The sequence below is a fragment of the Melanerpes formicivorus genome, unplaced genomic scaffold (genome assembly GCF_026170545.1).
Source record: "Melanerpes formicivorus ecotype bairdi unplaced genomic scaffold, bMelFor1.0.p_v2 SCAF_11, whole genome shotgun sequence".
In the NCBI taxonomy this organism is placed as follows: Eukaryota; Metazoa; Chordata; class Aves; order Piciformes; family Picidae; genus Melanerpes; species Melanerpes formicivorus.
In genome coordinates this window covers 12,245,982-12,258,861 of record NW_027142363.1, presented here as the reverse complement: position 1 = coordinate 12,258,861, position 12,880 = coordinate 12,245,982, and the positions used below count along the sequence as shown (strand labels likewise).

Here is a 12,880-nt window from a genome sequence, read left to right as displayed (position 1 = left end):
TGCTGGGGGCGGTGGCGGCTGCCGCGCCTGCGCACCTCCTCACCTCGGGGACCGGCCTTAGCTGTGACCTCGAGCGGCGGTCGGGGAAGATGGCGGCGGCGGCAGGGTTATCCCTGAAGGTGAAGCTGGGCTGGGGAGGCAGCGGTGGTCCTCGCCGGATATTTGGGGGGCGGGGGGGATACGGCGTGTCGCGTGGGCGCCCTCCCCCACCCCTCCCTCGCCCGCCCGGGGTCTCGAACCTTCTTTTCTCCCCTGTGCCGGCGCGCGCCCGTGGCCCTGGGCCGCGCACCCACGCCGGCCGTTCTGCGCCCGCAGGTGCGGCAGCTGAGCACGTCGGCGGCGAGGCCGCTCTCCAAGCTGGTCAAGGTGAGCGGGGCGGGGGGAGAACCGGCGGGGTCGCCGGCCTGGCGGGCAGCTTCCGGTTCCCCGGCTCCGGGCCGCTCTCAGCGCCCTCCCGTTCTCTCGCTCGCAGCCCCCCATCCAGGTGTATGGGCTGGAAGGGCGCTACGCCACTGCGCTGTACTCTGCCGCTACCAAACAGAAGAAGCTGGACCAGGTAGAAAAGGAGCTGAGCCGAGTATGGGTAAGGTATCATGCGGCCTGCCTGAGCTCACACGGAGGGTTGGGAGCGGTAGGGCTTTGCCTGGTGTTTCTTATTACGGGGGAGGTGGGCTCTGCTATTGCAGACGGTGAGAGTGACACTTGCACCGGCCTGGCACGGGTGCTACCCGCACTCTGCCCCTAGGGTTAAGCTGCTTGGATGTGGTACCGGGGGAATATTAGCTCTCCAAGAAACATAGTGTAAATGAGGTACCCCAGGTGCTGCTGTTTCATATCACATGAGCTTCAGGCCTCTCTTTTCACTGAGGGAGTGGCTGTTGCCAGCTTTGGGTAGGCTGGTTAGGCCTTGCAATGTTTGGGAAACTCCTGGCTTGTAATCATGTTGTTTGTGTATCCTCTTAGGCTCTCCTGAAGGACCCTAAGCTGGCCAGTGTTGTTATGAACCCTCACACCAAGAGCACAATTAAACAAAAAGCTGTGAACGATGCCTTGGCAAGGGAGAAGATGTCTCCTCTTATTGTCAATCTGATGAGTGAGTAACCATTTGACATGAGAAAAACAGGTTACTTGTTATTACTGTTAGCTGACCAAGTCTGCTTCTCGTGGGTGCTGTAAACCCTTTCAATGCATCTGCCTCTGCCAGATCTGCTTGCTGAAAACGGTCGCTTGCGCTACACTCCAGACATCGTTTCTGCCTTTGGGAAGATCATGAGCGCGTACCGAGGAGAGGTGCTGTGCACAGTCACCACTGCACAGGTGGGTTAGAACCTCTAGACTGAGCTTCACAGCACTACATAAGGGCCAAACTTCTTTAGCCTAATTTTGCTCTCTGTAGTTTAAGTACTTCCTATATGACTAATGAGGAAATAATTTCTTTCTCCCAGGATAAAGGCCTTGCTGCAAATAGTTTTTTTGATATCCAGCTGTTACTGGCCAGAAGTTAAACCTGGGCCTCCTGTTTCAGTATAACAAGTAACATCTTTCCTTCCTGTATTTGAAGCGAGTGGCTGATAAAAAGTCACCCTGGTCTACAGATAGAGCTGCCTCTGTTCCTATTTCTGTCATTGGGATCATACAGATCAGGGCAGAAATAATGGATGAGTTATGAGCTAGAGCAAGGTAGATACCTGATAGGACTGAGAGTGGCTGGGGTCCACTGCCTGCAGTCATTAGGGCAAGTGTCTAACTCCAAATCTATAGGAAGATTTTCACAAGTAGCAGACAGGCAAGTCTGGCTGGTACTCAGGAAGGTGAGAGGGAAGATGGTGTCTCCTTGAGCTGTAAATGTCAGGTGTGGTGTTTCTTGTACTTCATCAACGTCTCTGTTAATGGATCTGCATTCATGTCTATTAGAGTGGGAAGCTGGCTAGCTAGATACGTAATGTAAGTCTCTAGGGCTACAGTGAACTGCCTGCCTGGACTAGGCAGGCTGATCCACTTGGGGTTAGCTGGCTTCCTGTAGGCTGTGAGCACAGGTTGTCAGTCTAGTTTGTAGCCTTCAGGGATGTGTAGATTTACAAGCCTGTGCAACCCTTTCCACAGGTTTTCCTAAATACTTTGTACATAAAGTTTCTTTACTGCTGCGTTTGTTACTAAGTTTTTTGTTTTGCTCTCAAAGCATGAGTATTAAATAGAAGTCATTTAAATTGTCACTAACACAAAGCCACTGCTTTTTTGTGAAGTACCTTTTTTTTCTGTCTCAGTGGTATCCAAGTGACTTACAGGACAAATTCACAGTGTCTCTCCCACAAGGATGCAGAGTTCTCTGGTTATGGAGGGAGGTGTACTTAGCCATTCTGCAGGGCTGCAAGCTTGCTGCTGGTGTGTTCAGTCACTGCCCAGTGCTTCTACGTGAAGCTGGTTCTTTTCAGGCTGATGATCTTAATTGTTAGAAGCAGCAGATTAATCTTTCCATGTACAGCCTTGACATTGATGGAAGGCAGACCTCAAGGTTTTCCGTCAAGTGCTTGCTCTGGCAAGTATGGATTCTTGATGCTTGCCATCTGACTCTGTCAGCATAGAACTTCTGCTGGGAATATCTGCACAAATAGCACATTAGTAGGCCACAAAGTGACTGCTGTTTCTGTGCTGTCCTTTGGTAACTCTTCTTCAAGAAGTCTACTTAATTTGCCTTCCTGGTGGAAGTATCTGTGTTCAGAAGAATCTGAACAGAAAATCTTGTTAGGTCACTTTAACAGTTTCAAGTCCTTTATTTTCCTTGTCTTCTGTTCATATTTTTTTAGCCCTTGGATGATGCCAGCCTTACTGAGCTAAAAAGTGTTCTGGGTGGATTCTTGGCTAAGGGCGAGGTCCTGAAGCTGGAGACCAAGGTCTGTATTGTTGATTTGTAACTAAATTTTTCATCCAGGTGATGTTAAGCTGGGTTTCTGTCTCCTTAGTAATTTAAATAGAAAATAAAACAAACCAACCCCCAAATCCTAAAGAAACAAAAACCAGACCAAAAGAAACAGTAACGAATTCACTGAATCCATTTGCTCTATTACATAATTCTGTGCTTTCTTACAGACCTGATAATGCTTTAATTATTCAAATCTTAACTTTGCAGTCACTGTATTACCATAGTAGCAGTCAGAGTTGGAAGGGACCACAAGGATCATCTAGTTCCAACCCCCCTGCCATGGGCAGGGACACCCCACACTACATCAGGCTGGACAGAGCCTCATCCAGCCTGGGCTTAAACACCTCCAGGGATGGCACCCCAACCACCTCCCTGGACAACCCATTCCAGGGCTTCACCACTCTCATGGTGAAGAACTTCCTCCTCACCTCCAGCCTGAATCTCCCCACCTCCAGCTTCATTCCATTCCCCCTAGTCCTATCACTACCTGAGATCCTGAGAAGTCCTTCCCCAGCCTTCCTGTAGGCCCCCTTCAGATACTGGAAGGTCACAATGAGGTCACCTCGGAGCCTTCTCTTCTGCAGACTGAACAGCCCCAACTCCTTCAGTCTGTCAAAATCTTGTAGGAGAGGGGCTCCAGAACTGGAGGCAGTACTCCAGGTGGGGTCTCACCAGAGCTGAGTAGAGGGGGAGAATCACCTCCCTTGACCTGCTGGCCACACTTCTCCTGATTCAGCCCAGGATCTGATTGGCTTTCTAGGCTGCAAGTGCACACTGAGAGCTCATGTTGAGCTTCTTGTCCCCCAGCACCCCCAAGTCTCTCTCCTCAGGGCTGCTTTCCAGCCAGTCACTGCCCAGCCTGGATTTGTGCCTGGGATTGCCTCGACCCAGATGCAGGACCCTGCGCTTGCTCTTGTTGAATCTCATGTTCAGAAAATATCATTAAAATTATCCTTTTAAAAGGTTTTGTCTTTTTTTTTTAACTTGTGTAAAAATTCCATGCTAGGCTAATTGATCTTTGCTAATATAATTTCTGTTCAATGCTTATTCTTCAGACTGATCCAGCAATCCTCGGGGGCATGATTGTCAATATTGGGGAGAAGTATGTGGACATGTCAACAAGGTCAAAGATCCAGAAACTCACCAAAATCATGAGAGAGACTGTCTAGAAAGCTGCCCAAGACATTTACAGTGAAAACTGCTAGATGGAAACTTAAATAAAATTACTTCTTCTCGAGTAGGTGGTGTGAAGCATTTTGATTTGAAAAACACAGCAGTGATGGGCCTTCAGTGAATTTCACTTCATTCTCACTACATCTTCCACGACCCAGCTTGAAAATCTATCTCACCCTGAATGTGAGTTTATGTTGCTATGGAAGAAAGGGCGAACAATGCCTTAGGAGCTGATGCATGGGGTGACTCCTGAGGTTCTATTGGTCTCCAGAGAAAACTTTAGTTCAGGATATTGTCAGGTTAGCAGAGCAGCAGTCTTGCTGCCACACACACCATTCCTGTGGGCAGAAGGTGTGCATGCTGGAACTGGCTGGTGAATGCTTTCAAAAATACAACACTGGCTGTGGAAACAGACCTGCCATGAGTTCACTCTCAGCAGCAAGCACTCTAGCAGGCCAGTTTACTTCCTCATCTGTATCATTGCAGAGGGTTTTGTATGTGCTTTAAGATAAAATTGCCCTCTAAAGACCAAGAAGTGAGAGGCTAAGGTGGGTGTAGATTAAAACCACCAAAATATTTGCAACAGGATGTGGGTTGGGTACCAGTGAGCTCTAAGGCTGTGTTGTTATGATGTGCTGTGTGTGCTTACCAGTTGACATTTGGACATGGATTTACTAATGTCCAGTTTGTCTTGAAGTGCTCTCTGTTTTCTGTTTAGATAGTCTTAACAGGCTTGTGAAGAAACTTAAATAGCTTGTTTCTCCCTGTTAGTCCCTGTTCAAGAACTGATGCTTGACTTCATTTGGGATGGATACCGTTCTTGCAGGTGTTAAAACACATAGCACTAGTTCAGCTGCATTACTGAAATGTCCTAACCAGGCACATTTTTCTAAGAAGGCTTTTAATCCAAAGAGCTAGTCCCTGCAGAGAGGAGACTCTTCAGCCCTGTGCTTTCTCTGGTACTTCACCCTGGAAGTATGTTCTCCCATAGAACAGAGCTGCTGGCTGTACATCATGCCTTGAGGGAATGTGAGAGGTAAATACTGTGCTAGGTTTAGGGAGTGGTGGAGTGGGCTTGTGCTGGAGAAGGGGATGGAATGCTGAAGTTTTGAGTCTGTAAGAAGGGTGGGCAGAACAGGGTAGTCAGAGTCAAGGAAGAGGGGACTTCTGGAAGTCTGAGGGAGAGGGGCATGCTGAGCAGACCGTGGGACAGCAGCTGTCCACTTCTAGTGCTACTCCATAAGAAGGGTGTGCTGCATCAGGCTGTACCTGAGGCAACACAGCTTTTCCAGAGCTGTGCAGTGGAGGTGCTGGTGCCTGTCCTGGACGACACGGTTTGAAAGAGCTGGCAAGCTTCCTGCTGTGTCCCATCTCACCTACCCTTAGGGCAGCTCTTTCGCAGACAACGTTTTGGCTACAGTGCTGCCCCCTTGTGCCAAACTGACCTCAAAATATCTGTGGAAAAAATGGATGCTCACGGTGCAGGCATTAGTGGGTGCTGAGCTACACAAAGGGACTCGCTGCTTAATATGATACTAAGGGTACTGGCCCCGAGGCAGCTGGCCAATTCAGTAATTAACAACACCTAAGGGAGGACTCAGCAGAGGCCTTCCTATACCCCCAGGCAGCAGAGCCATAGGTGATCACAAGCTGCACAAACCTTGCCATTGGCATACCTGGCCACACGGCAGGGCCTGTGTAAAGTCATCATCTGCATGAAGTGATGGCACCTGCCCTATTAAGGAAGTGCCTTTAATTGGAGTTCTTTTTTGGGGTAGGTTTTTAAGTTACTTTGAGTAATGTGTTTTTGCTGTCATACTACAGATTTGGTCAAATCTTACTTTTCAAATCTGAGAGTAATGCAAACAGTGAGTTATGAAAACTGGTGGGTCAGACACTGAATCTGGTAAGGGCCCCTGCTGCTGGGCCTACCACTTTGCTTCTACCTACAGGGTCCTTTGGTCAAAGATACTCACCTGAAGATTCACTCAATGAGTCTGACACTGTATCAGGCTTCTTCAGCACTCTCAAGAATGCAACAGTACACAGTTAAAAAAAGAATCTGGATTTATTCTTGCAAAATTCCATTTGCACAACCACAGTTCTCATCTGTGTCAAACACATCACACAGCCTAAAACCGGATAGGGAGTTTCCACCTCAGTGGCCGCAGTCTGGAAAGTGGCACAAGCCCTCAACTAGGTGAACACATTTTAAGGAGTTTTGCTTAACTGGACCTCGTCTGTAAATAGAATTATTTGACCAAATGTGGTGGAGGAAACAACACATTCACAGCAACTGAAACTGTCTTGTGAGAAACATTGGCATCTGACTGGCAATCATTCGTTATACCTATTACGAGTGCTTTGAAAAACCAAGAGAGCCCAACTTCACAGTACAAATGTTTTACTGTAGAGGAATTAGATGTGATGTAAATGAACAATACAAATTAATTCCATCTTCTCTGAAAACAGACAAAATGACCCTCACACACACACACACCCCCCCCCAAAAAAATAAAGAAAGAAGAAAACCCCACAACTTTTTCTACTGTTTGGCCAGGTCCTCTTTTACAGTGCCTTTGTAAGGGTTTGGATCATAAAAATACTACAGACAATACAATATCTCCTTTTTGAAGGGGAAAACAGAAAGGAAAGGAGGCTAATTGGTACTATTTGTTTGGCAGCAAAAACTGTACTAGAAAGTAACAGCCCCACCGGCAGAGAGGGGAAATCTGCAGTTCTAAGTATTAACATTGGGGGAAAAAATACTACAGCTATCATTTATTTTCAACCATTTACCAACACGAAGTAGAAAGTATCCATTACAGAGTCTATAAAGGCTGGTGGAATCTAAATTCCTTTTCAGCAACTTGATGAGGAATGGAACAGGGCAATTCTGCACAAGCTGTTAACAAAACCCAAGCCTTTGAGAAGAACCTACCCCATGGGAGGCAGCTTTGTCTCTTCCCCACAGGGCAGGGGTTGTCTCACCGTGGCAGGAGCCCATACATGCAGCATTGGCTTGCTAGGGACCTTGTCTAGGTGGAGTGGGTGCAGGAGGGGCAGTGCAGGGCCCTCCACACCGGCATGACCTTTCAGGTGGTGCTGCCCAGGCCATCCTGGAGTGAGCATGGCTGTGCAAACCTAGGAGAGCATTAAAGACGCTGTGAGATGGGGCAAAAGGAAGAAAGAGCAGGGGCAGTAACTGGACCAAGCACCAGGACCAATGTTTCAGTCCCAGACCCAACCACCCCTCTTCTGGCAAGAAGAGGTTACACCACTAGGCCCTCCCCGTGGAGCAGCCACCACAGTTGGGAAGGATTTCCTTTCCAGTCCCTCACCTGATAATCACCCGACCATGTTCTGAGGGGTGGGGCAGAGACCCTGCTGCTCACCAAGCTCTTCCTTCTCAGCTCTGCCCCTATTTCTTCCCTTTTTGCCCATGCCCCTATGTGCCAGCTCTCTCATGCTCACTGCAGTGGGCACAAGCTGTCGTCTGGGGGCCTCAAGGAAAGCACCAGCTCCCTTTGCTTGCACGACACGTTAAGATTCCAGAACCTACCACAAAATCCACGGTTAGTGACACTTTTGCAGCTTTACAAGCAGCACAAGGAATTCAGCTATGGTCCACAGCAGAGCCTTTGACAACTATATCAAGCAACTAGGCTAGTTTAATATATTTTTTACTGCAGTTCTTTATTCTTTTAAATTAGGTCCTAAATATATCCTCCTATGTACAGAAAAATAATTTCCCAAGGACAATCCTTATCTTAAAATATTTAAATGACAAAACTAGGTGCCTATAAACACTTCTCTGTTCAGATTTACTCAGTATTTGACAGCAACATCATAGCTGTGGGTTTATATTACACACACAAAGAATCACACACGTATAGAGAGAACCATGTGTTTAGCTACAGGTACATCGACATGCGCATCGGACGAGAGTTTTTGGGCTACACAAATGTTAGGGATACATGTGGAATGTTGGTACAGGGCAAACCCCTCAAAGCTCAGGTGCTTTAACCTGATGCCCAGCTTGTCTGTGTTTCAAGGGGGTTTGACTGAAATAAACTGAAAGATCACCATGGCAAGCAGAGTGCTGGGAAACCAGACACTGTTGCAGTAAAAGTCTGGAGCCATCACATATTAGTTTTGAATATGTATTCGATGACATTACCCCCCCCCCCCCCAAAATTGCATTATCCACAATGTTTCCCCTCCCCCCCCACCCCTACTCACATGTAACCAACAAAACAAAAATCTGTGTAGTTTTAAAGGGTAAAAAAAACTGTAAAATGAAGATTTAAGAAAAGTTCCCTCATAAAAACTCAGCTTGAGAAAATATATAATAATTAAGTGCATCTAGAAAACAGTTCTGTAACTGATCAGTTATTTGGCTTAGTGTCAGCTCAGTGACATGCTGTCTTTCAAAGGTGCCCCCAAGTCAACTCACCAGCTGCGTGCAACCTCAGGGCTTCACAGACTGGTTTTCCACCAGTGCTGCACTTGGCAAGGTACTTGGTATTGCTGAGGCCAAGGTCAGTCTCATGGATTTTCATTTTGCAGTGCTTCCAAATGCATTGCATTCTGTAAGCACAGGAATTATGATCTGTCCAGTAAATACAGCTCTGGTGACTTCAGTGGCTAAAACCACTTTGGGGATGATAAGGAGGAAAACAGATCCAGCTGAAAAGACTACAAGCTACTACTGTATTTTATAAACTGCTTCTGTATTTTGTTTTAATCTTGACTTCTTATTTGATGCTCTATTGAATCTTGCAATCCTTACAAAGCTCAAACCAACTTCACAATGTAGACTCTACCTTACCAAAGCCTTTTGAACTCCTCCATGCATCCCCAGAAAGCAGGCAGCGACTCGGGTGGCTTTATGCTCGGGTACCTTTGTGATGAATTGGGGCACAAATTAAAGTTAAGCATCTGCTGAAGTGCTTCACTGAGCCAGGGGCTGTGGGCTTGGGGCAGAGATGGCAGCTGCATGATGAGCTGTGAGGGAGAAGCCTACAAAGGAGTCCCTAAAACAGCATGGTTTCACACAGCTGACCTTTGGGAGCTGGGCTTAAAGGGAAGGAGTGATGCTTTCCAAAGGACTTAATTACAGGACAGAAGCATCAGTTTATTTACAAGACATACATAGAAGAAACACCTAGACTGCAACAGGGCAAGGCAGTGAGATGAAGTGCAAAGCATGTTTCCATTCATTTGTGCAACACAGCCAGGGGTTGGTTTGGAAGGAACCAACAGGCTCAGCAGGCAGGGAAAATCATGGCCAGGAGCATGCCTAGGTGATCCAAACATAAGCCTCAACCCTAATATCGTGTAAACCAGAGGCTATGGGCTTGCAGCAAGGGCAGCAGGAGCTCATAACCTGGCACTGCTGGGAAGGACAGCACAGGTGAGTGCTCAAGTGGCAGGCTGGACCCCTGAAAGGGGAGCTAAACCTGCCCTAGACACAATGACTTCCAGTTATTTCTGACAAAGCAAATGACTTCAGGTGGTCAGGCTTGTCTGAAGGGCTGACTCCCATCCACGGGGAGAAAGCATTCTTGAGGCAGCTTGACAAGGTGAGGCTGAATCTTACTGCAATTAAAGCAATGATGGAGAGGTCTTTAAAGGGGAAGGATTCAGGTTAAAGGACAGACATCCATCCTGTTGACACATAATGGCATTGCTGGCAAATACCTCATACAACTATAGGCTAGGGGAACAAGTCCTTTGAGAGACAGAAAACTGGCACATTGATGCTGGTGCCGCTGATTCCTTGCATGGAAAGGGCATGTACTCATGTTCTTCCTGGATGGTCATGAATGCTGCTGGGATGGCACCAGGAAAGCAAAGAGCCTGACAGCAACGTTTATGAGCCTATGAAGTCCTTGTGAAAGCATCTTGAAAAAACACAGTGCCTAGGCACCTCAGAGGTATATCTCAGAAGGTAATTTCTGGAAAGAGAAGTGTAAGAGCTGTTACAACAGCTCACATACCAAAAGCATTACCAAAGCACTCCACTTCTATAGAAACGTGCATGCAAACTCCTGCATACATACAGAGCTGCACTAAATTCAGTGTGGCTCTCCCTGGCTGAGGGCAGACACATGGTTTGCTATTAATCACTGTTGTTATATCATGAATGCCTGGGGTCTTGGATATGTGAAGTTCAACTTTGAGACTGTGGATCTCATTTTAAACTAACCACACACACAACCTCTAAAAATAAATTAAAAAAGAAGAAGAAAGGAAAAAAAATATTCCTTCCCTTCCTCTTTGGTATCCTGTCCTGTCTGCAGCCACAACAACACTGACACTCTGCCAGTTCTCAGCTACAAGCCTGTTTCAAAAGCCATTTTAATAACTTCTAAAAGTGGTGCTGATTCCTTCCAGTTTCTGGTCCACTAACTGAGTTCTACCGTAAGACTTACAACCAAGGAAGCACTAGAGAGGAACACTATTCTTCTTACAAAAAGGTAACATACCTAGGGGGAAAATCCTCAGAATTACAACTTGGAAACCAAACTCCCAGTGCACCTTTTCCCATTGCATATTTACTCACAACTGCAGGTTTTGCTCTCTCGTCTTTTACAGCTTTTTTCCTCCCAGTTTATCCAAAGCCATATCACTGTTTCAACTAAAGGCAGTGACTGCATCAATAGTCACAGTATTATTTTTAGAGAGGCTTGATTGCCAGCCAATGAGTTTGATGCTGAAGAATTACTTCAAAGCAAAACATCTTCTCCAAAATAGTAAGAGTGTGCTAAAAGGTAGAAATTAAACCCCATCTGGAGGGCCTGTCCCAGTGGCCCTTGTACCAGTTCAATCTCACCAAGTGCTTCAGAGGTAGTCTCACCATAGTAACTGACAGACCTGGTACTCAGCCTTTCTACAAGGATGAAGTTTACCAAAGCAAATGCAGACATCCAGTCCCAGAACTCCACAATATACAGATTTGCAACATCTGCATTTTAGGGGGGATGCTTAGTTGCACAAATCTGCTCTTTCAGTCCAAAATATAATCAAGTATTCTCTGGGCTTCAATTTTGTTGCAGGGGTTGTTTTACATAACATTAAGAAAAGCTCACACACGTCTTGATGGGGCTGGAAAGAGATCTGTGAGCCAAGGCGTGCTATTTCATGGAGAGGTTCAGAAATCAAGAGCCAGCACCTGAAAAGTAGGGTCTACATAAATATGGGTACTCAATACTGGCAGCACAGACTAGCAGAGTTTGGCCTGACAGCCAGCATGTGGCACTCATAAGATGATGGTTTGACCTCCCCAGATTGTGGTAATGCCAGCTGACTTTCTATATACGTGAAGAGAGGCCTAACTTCCTAGGTGCTACTGTGTGCCTCTCCCCCAAACTCTTCAGAACACAGAGAGTAATTAAACAAGCCTATGAGAGCTTGTAGTTTTGTCTATGAAAGCACTACTAGGAACACAGCCAGTGAGCCTCTTTTTTCAGTAGAAGGCCTGAGCTTTTACACCATGATGGCCTGGATGAGCTGGAGGCCTACGCAGCTGCAATGAGTAGAAAAGCAGAACCGTGCAGCTGTGGAGTTAATGCAAAGCAATGTGCATGACTAACATTCTTGAACAGAGAAAACCAGGCAGGAGTCACAGGGTTTCTAAGAACCTTTGGCTAACCCTGGTGAAAAGCAGTTCCATCTGGGAAGCACAGGGAACAGTGCCAATATGCTACAGAGCACTGAGGGTGAGGAAGCAAAAACCTAGTGACATCCTGATGCAAAGTCAGCTGGCTCTAAGACCACATCTACATTCTGTCCTTGCTGCACAAGGAGTAGGACAAGCTACCACTTTAGGATTAAACTAATTATGACATAGGGATTCATTAGGTATCTGTGAGCCTTTCATCATTGTCACATTTGAGTAACTCCTATTGACGTTAGTGGGAGTTAAACACTGCTGTGCACAGAGGGTAAGTGGGAAAACACAAGTGATGGTGCTGTTACAGTTCCCCAGAGTGGTGCAGTTGTACATGCCCTGACAAGGGTCACAAACTGAGAGAAGCCCCTACAGCTAAGGGTTCCCCACTTCCAACACCAGTTGAGTCTCAGAGGAAGGAACAGCCCCTTGAGGCTCCCTTCGAAAACCCATCCAGGATTTCTGCATTACACCCACGGTCTTTCTTTTCTTTTAATACATTTTTTGTTGTCCTGTTTGTCTATTTAGTTGTTATTGTAATTCATGCTGGTGAAATGATACCATAAAAAAAAGTGATTGCTACTTTTCAACTGCTGATGTGAGTGTTCACCTTATATACAGCTACTGAGGAAAGTTAGGACAGCGGGAAAAGGTTAGACAATGACATTTAATGTTACTCCATTGATAGATTTTTTTCACTTCTTTTTTCTTTAATCCTGCCACAACAATGTGTATTTTCATATACATTATATTTCATAAAATGTATTGATATGGAATTAGGAAAGCATGGGTTTAGTACTATTTACATATTTTCAATTGAAACAGTTTTTCTCAACAACATTGAAAAATAGAAACTTAAAGTTCTCTTAATCGTGTTTCTCAGCCAGTTAGTGGTAAACAAATGCATGCCTAGGAAGTTACACTCCCTCTAAAATGTGGTCAGTTGAAAGTTTCTAACTAAAGTGTGTATTCTCTGTTTTGTTTCAAAAAATACATAAGTATGTCTGTCATTTCTGATACAAAATTCTACACTATCTTCAATAAATAAATAATAAAGCGACTCTGAAAAGTATGAAATGTAAACTTTGTTGTCCCTCCAACATACACTCCCC

At 45.9% G+C, this 12,880-nt stretch overlaps 1 protein-coding gene across 1 annotated transcript; it reads left to right on the top strand.

Annotated features, from left to right (window-relative positions):
* The first annotated feature begins 17 nt into the window (after positions 1 to 17).
* ATP5PO (ATP synthase peripheral stalk subunit OSCP) lies at positions 18 to 4,157 on the top strand. Its single transcript, XM_068144565.1, has 7 exons — positions 18 to 119; positions 316 to 366; positions 473 to 583; positions 964 to 1,093; positions 1,205 to 1,317; positions 2,805 to 2,891; positions 3,976 to 4,157. The coding sequence occupies exons 1-7, from the start codon at positions 90 to 92 to the stop codon at positions 4,087 to 4,089; spliced, it is 636 nt and encodes a 211-aa protein (XP_068000666.1). The 5' UTR covers positions 18 to 89; the 3' UTR covers positions 4,090 to 4,157.
* Positions 4,158 to 12,880: the final 8,723 nt, after the last annotated feature.

What these genes read in the sequence shown, in the direction of transcription:
- ATP5PO (XM_068144565.1), top strand. Translation starts at nt 90, where the DNA reads ATGGCGGCGGCGGCAGGGTTATCCCTGAAG. An exon ending in CGGCAGGGTTATCCCTGAAG is followed by an intron (nt 120 to 315) that starts GTGAAGCTGGGC and finishes CTGCGCCCGCAG; the next exon opens with GTGCGGCAGCTGAGCACGTC. An exon ending in TCTTATTGTCAATCTGATGA is followed by an intron (nt 1,094 to 1,204) that starts GTGAGTAACCAT and finishes TGCCTCTGCCAG; the next exon opens with ATCTGCTTGCTGAAAACGGT.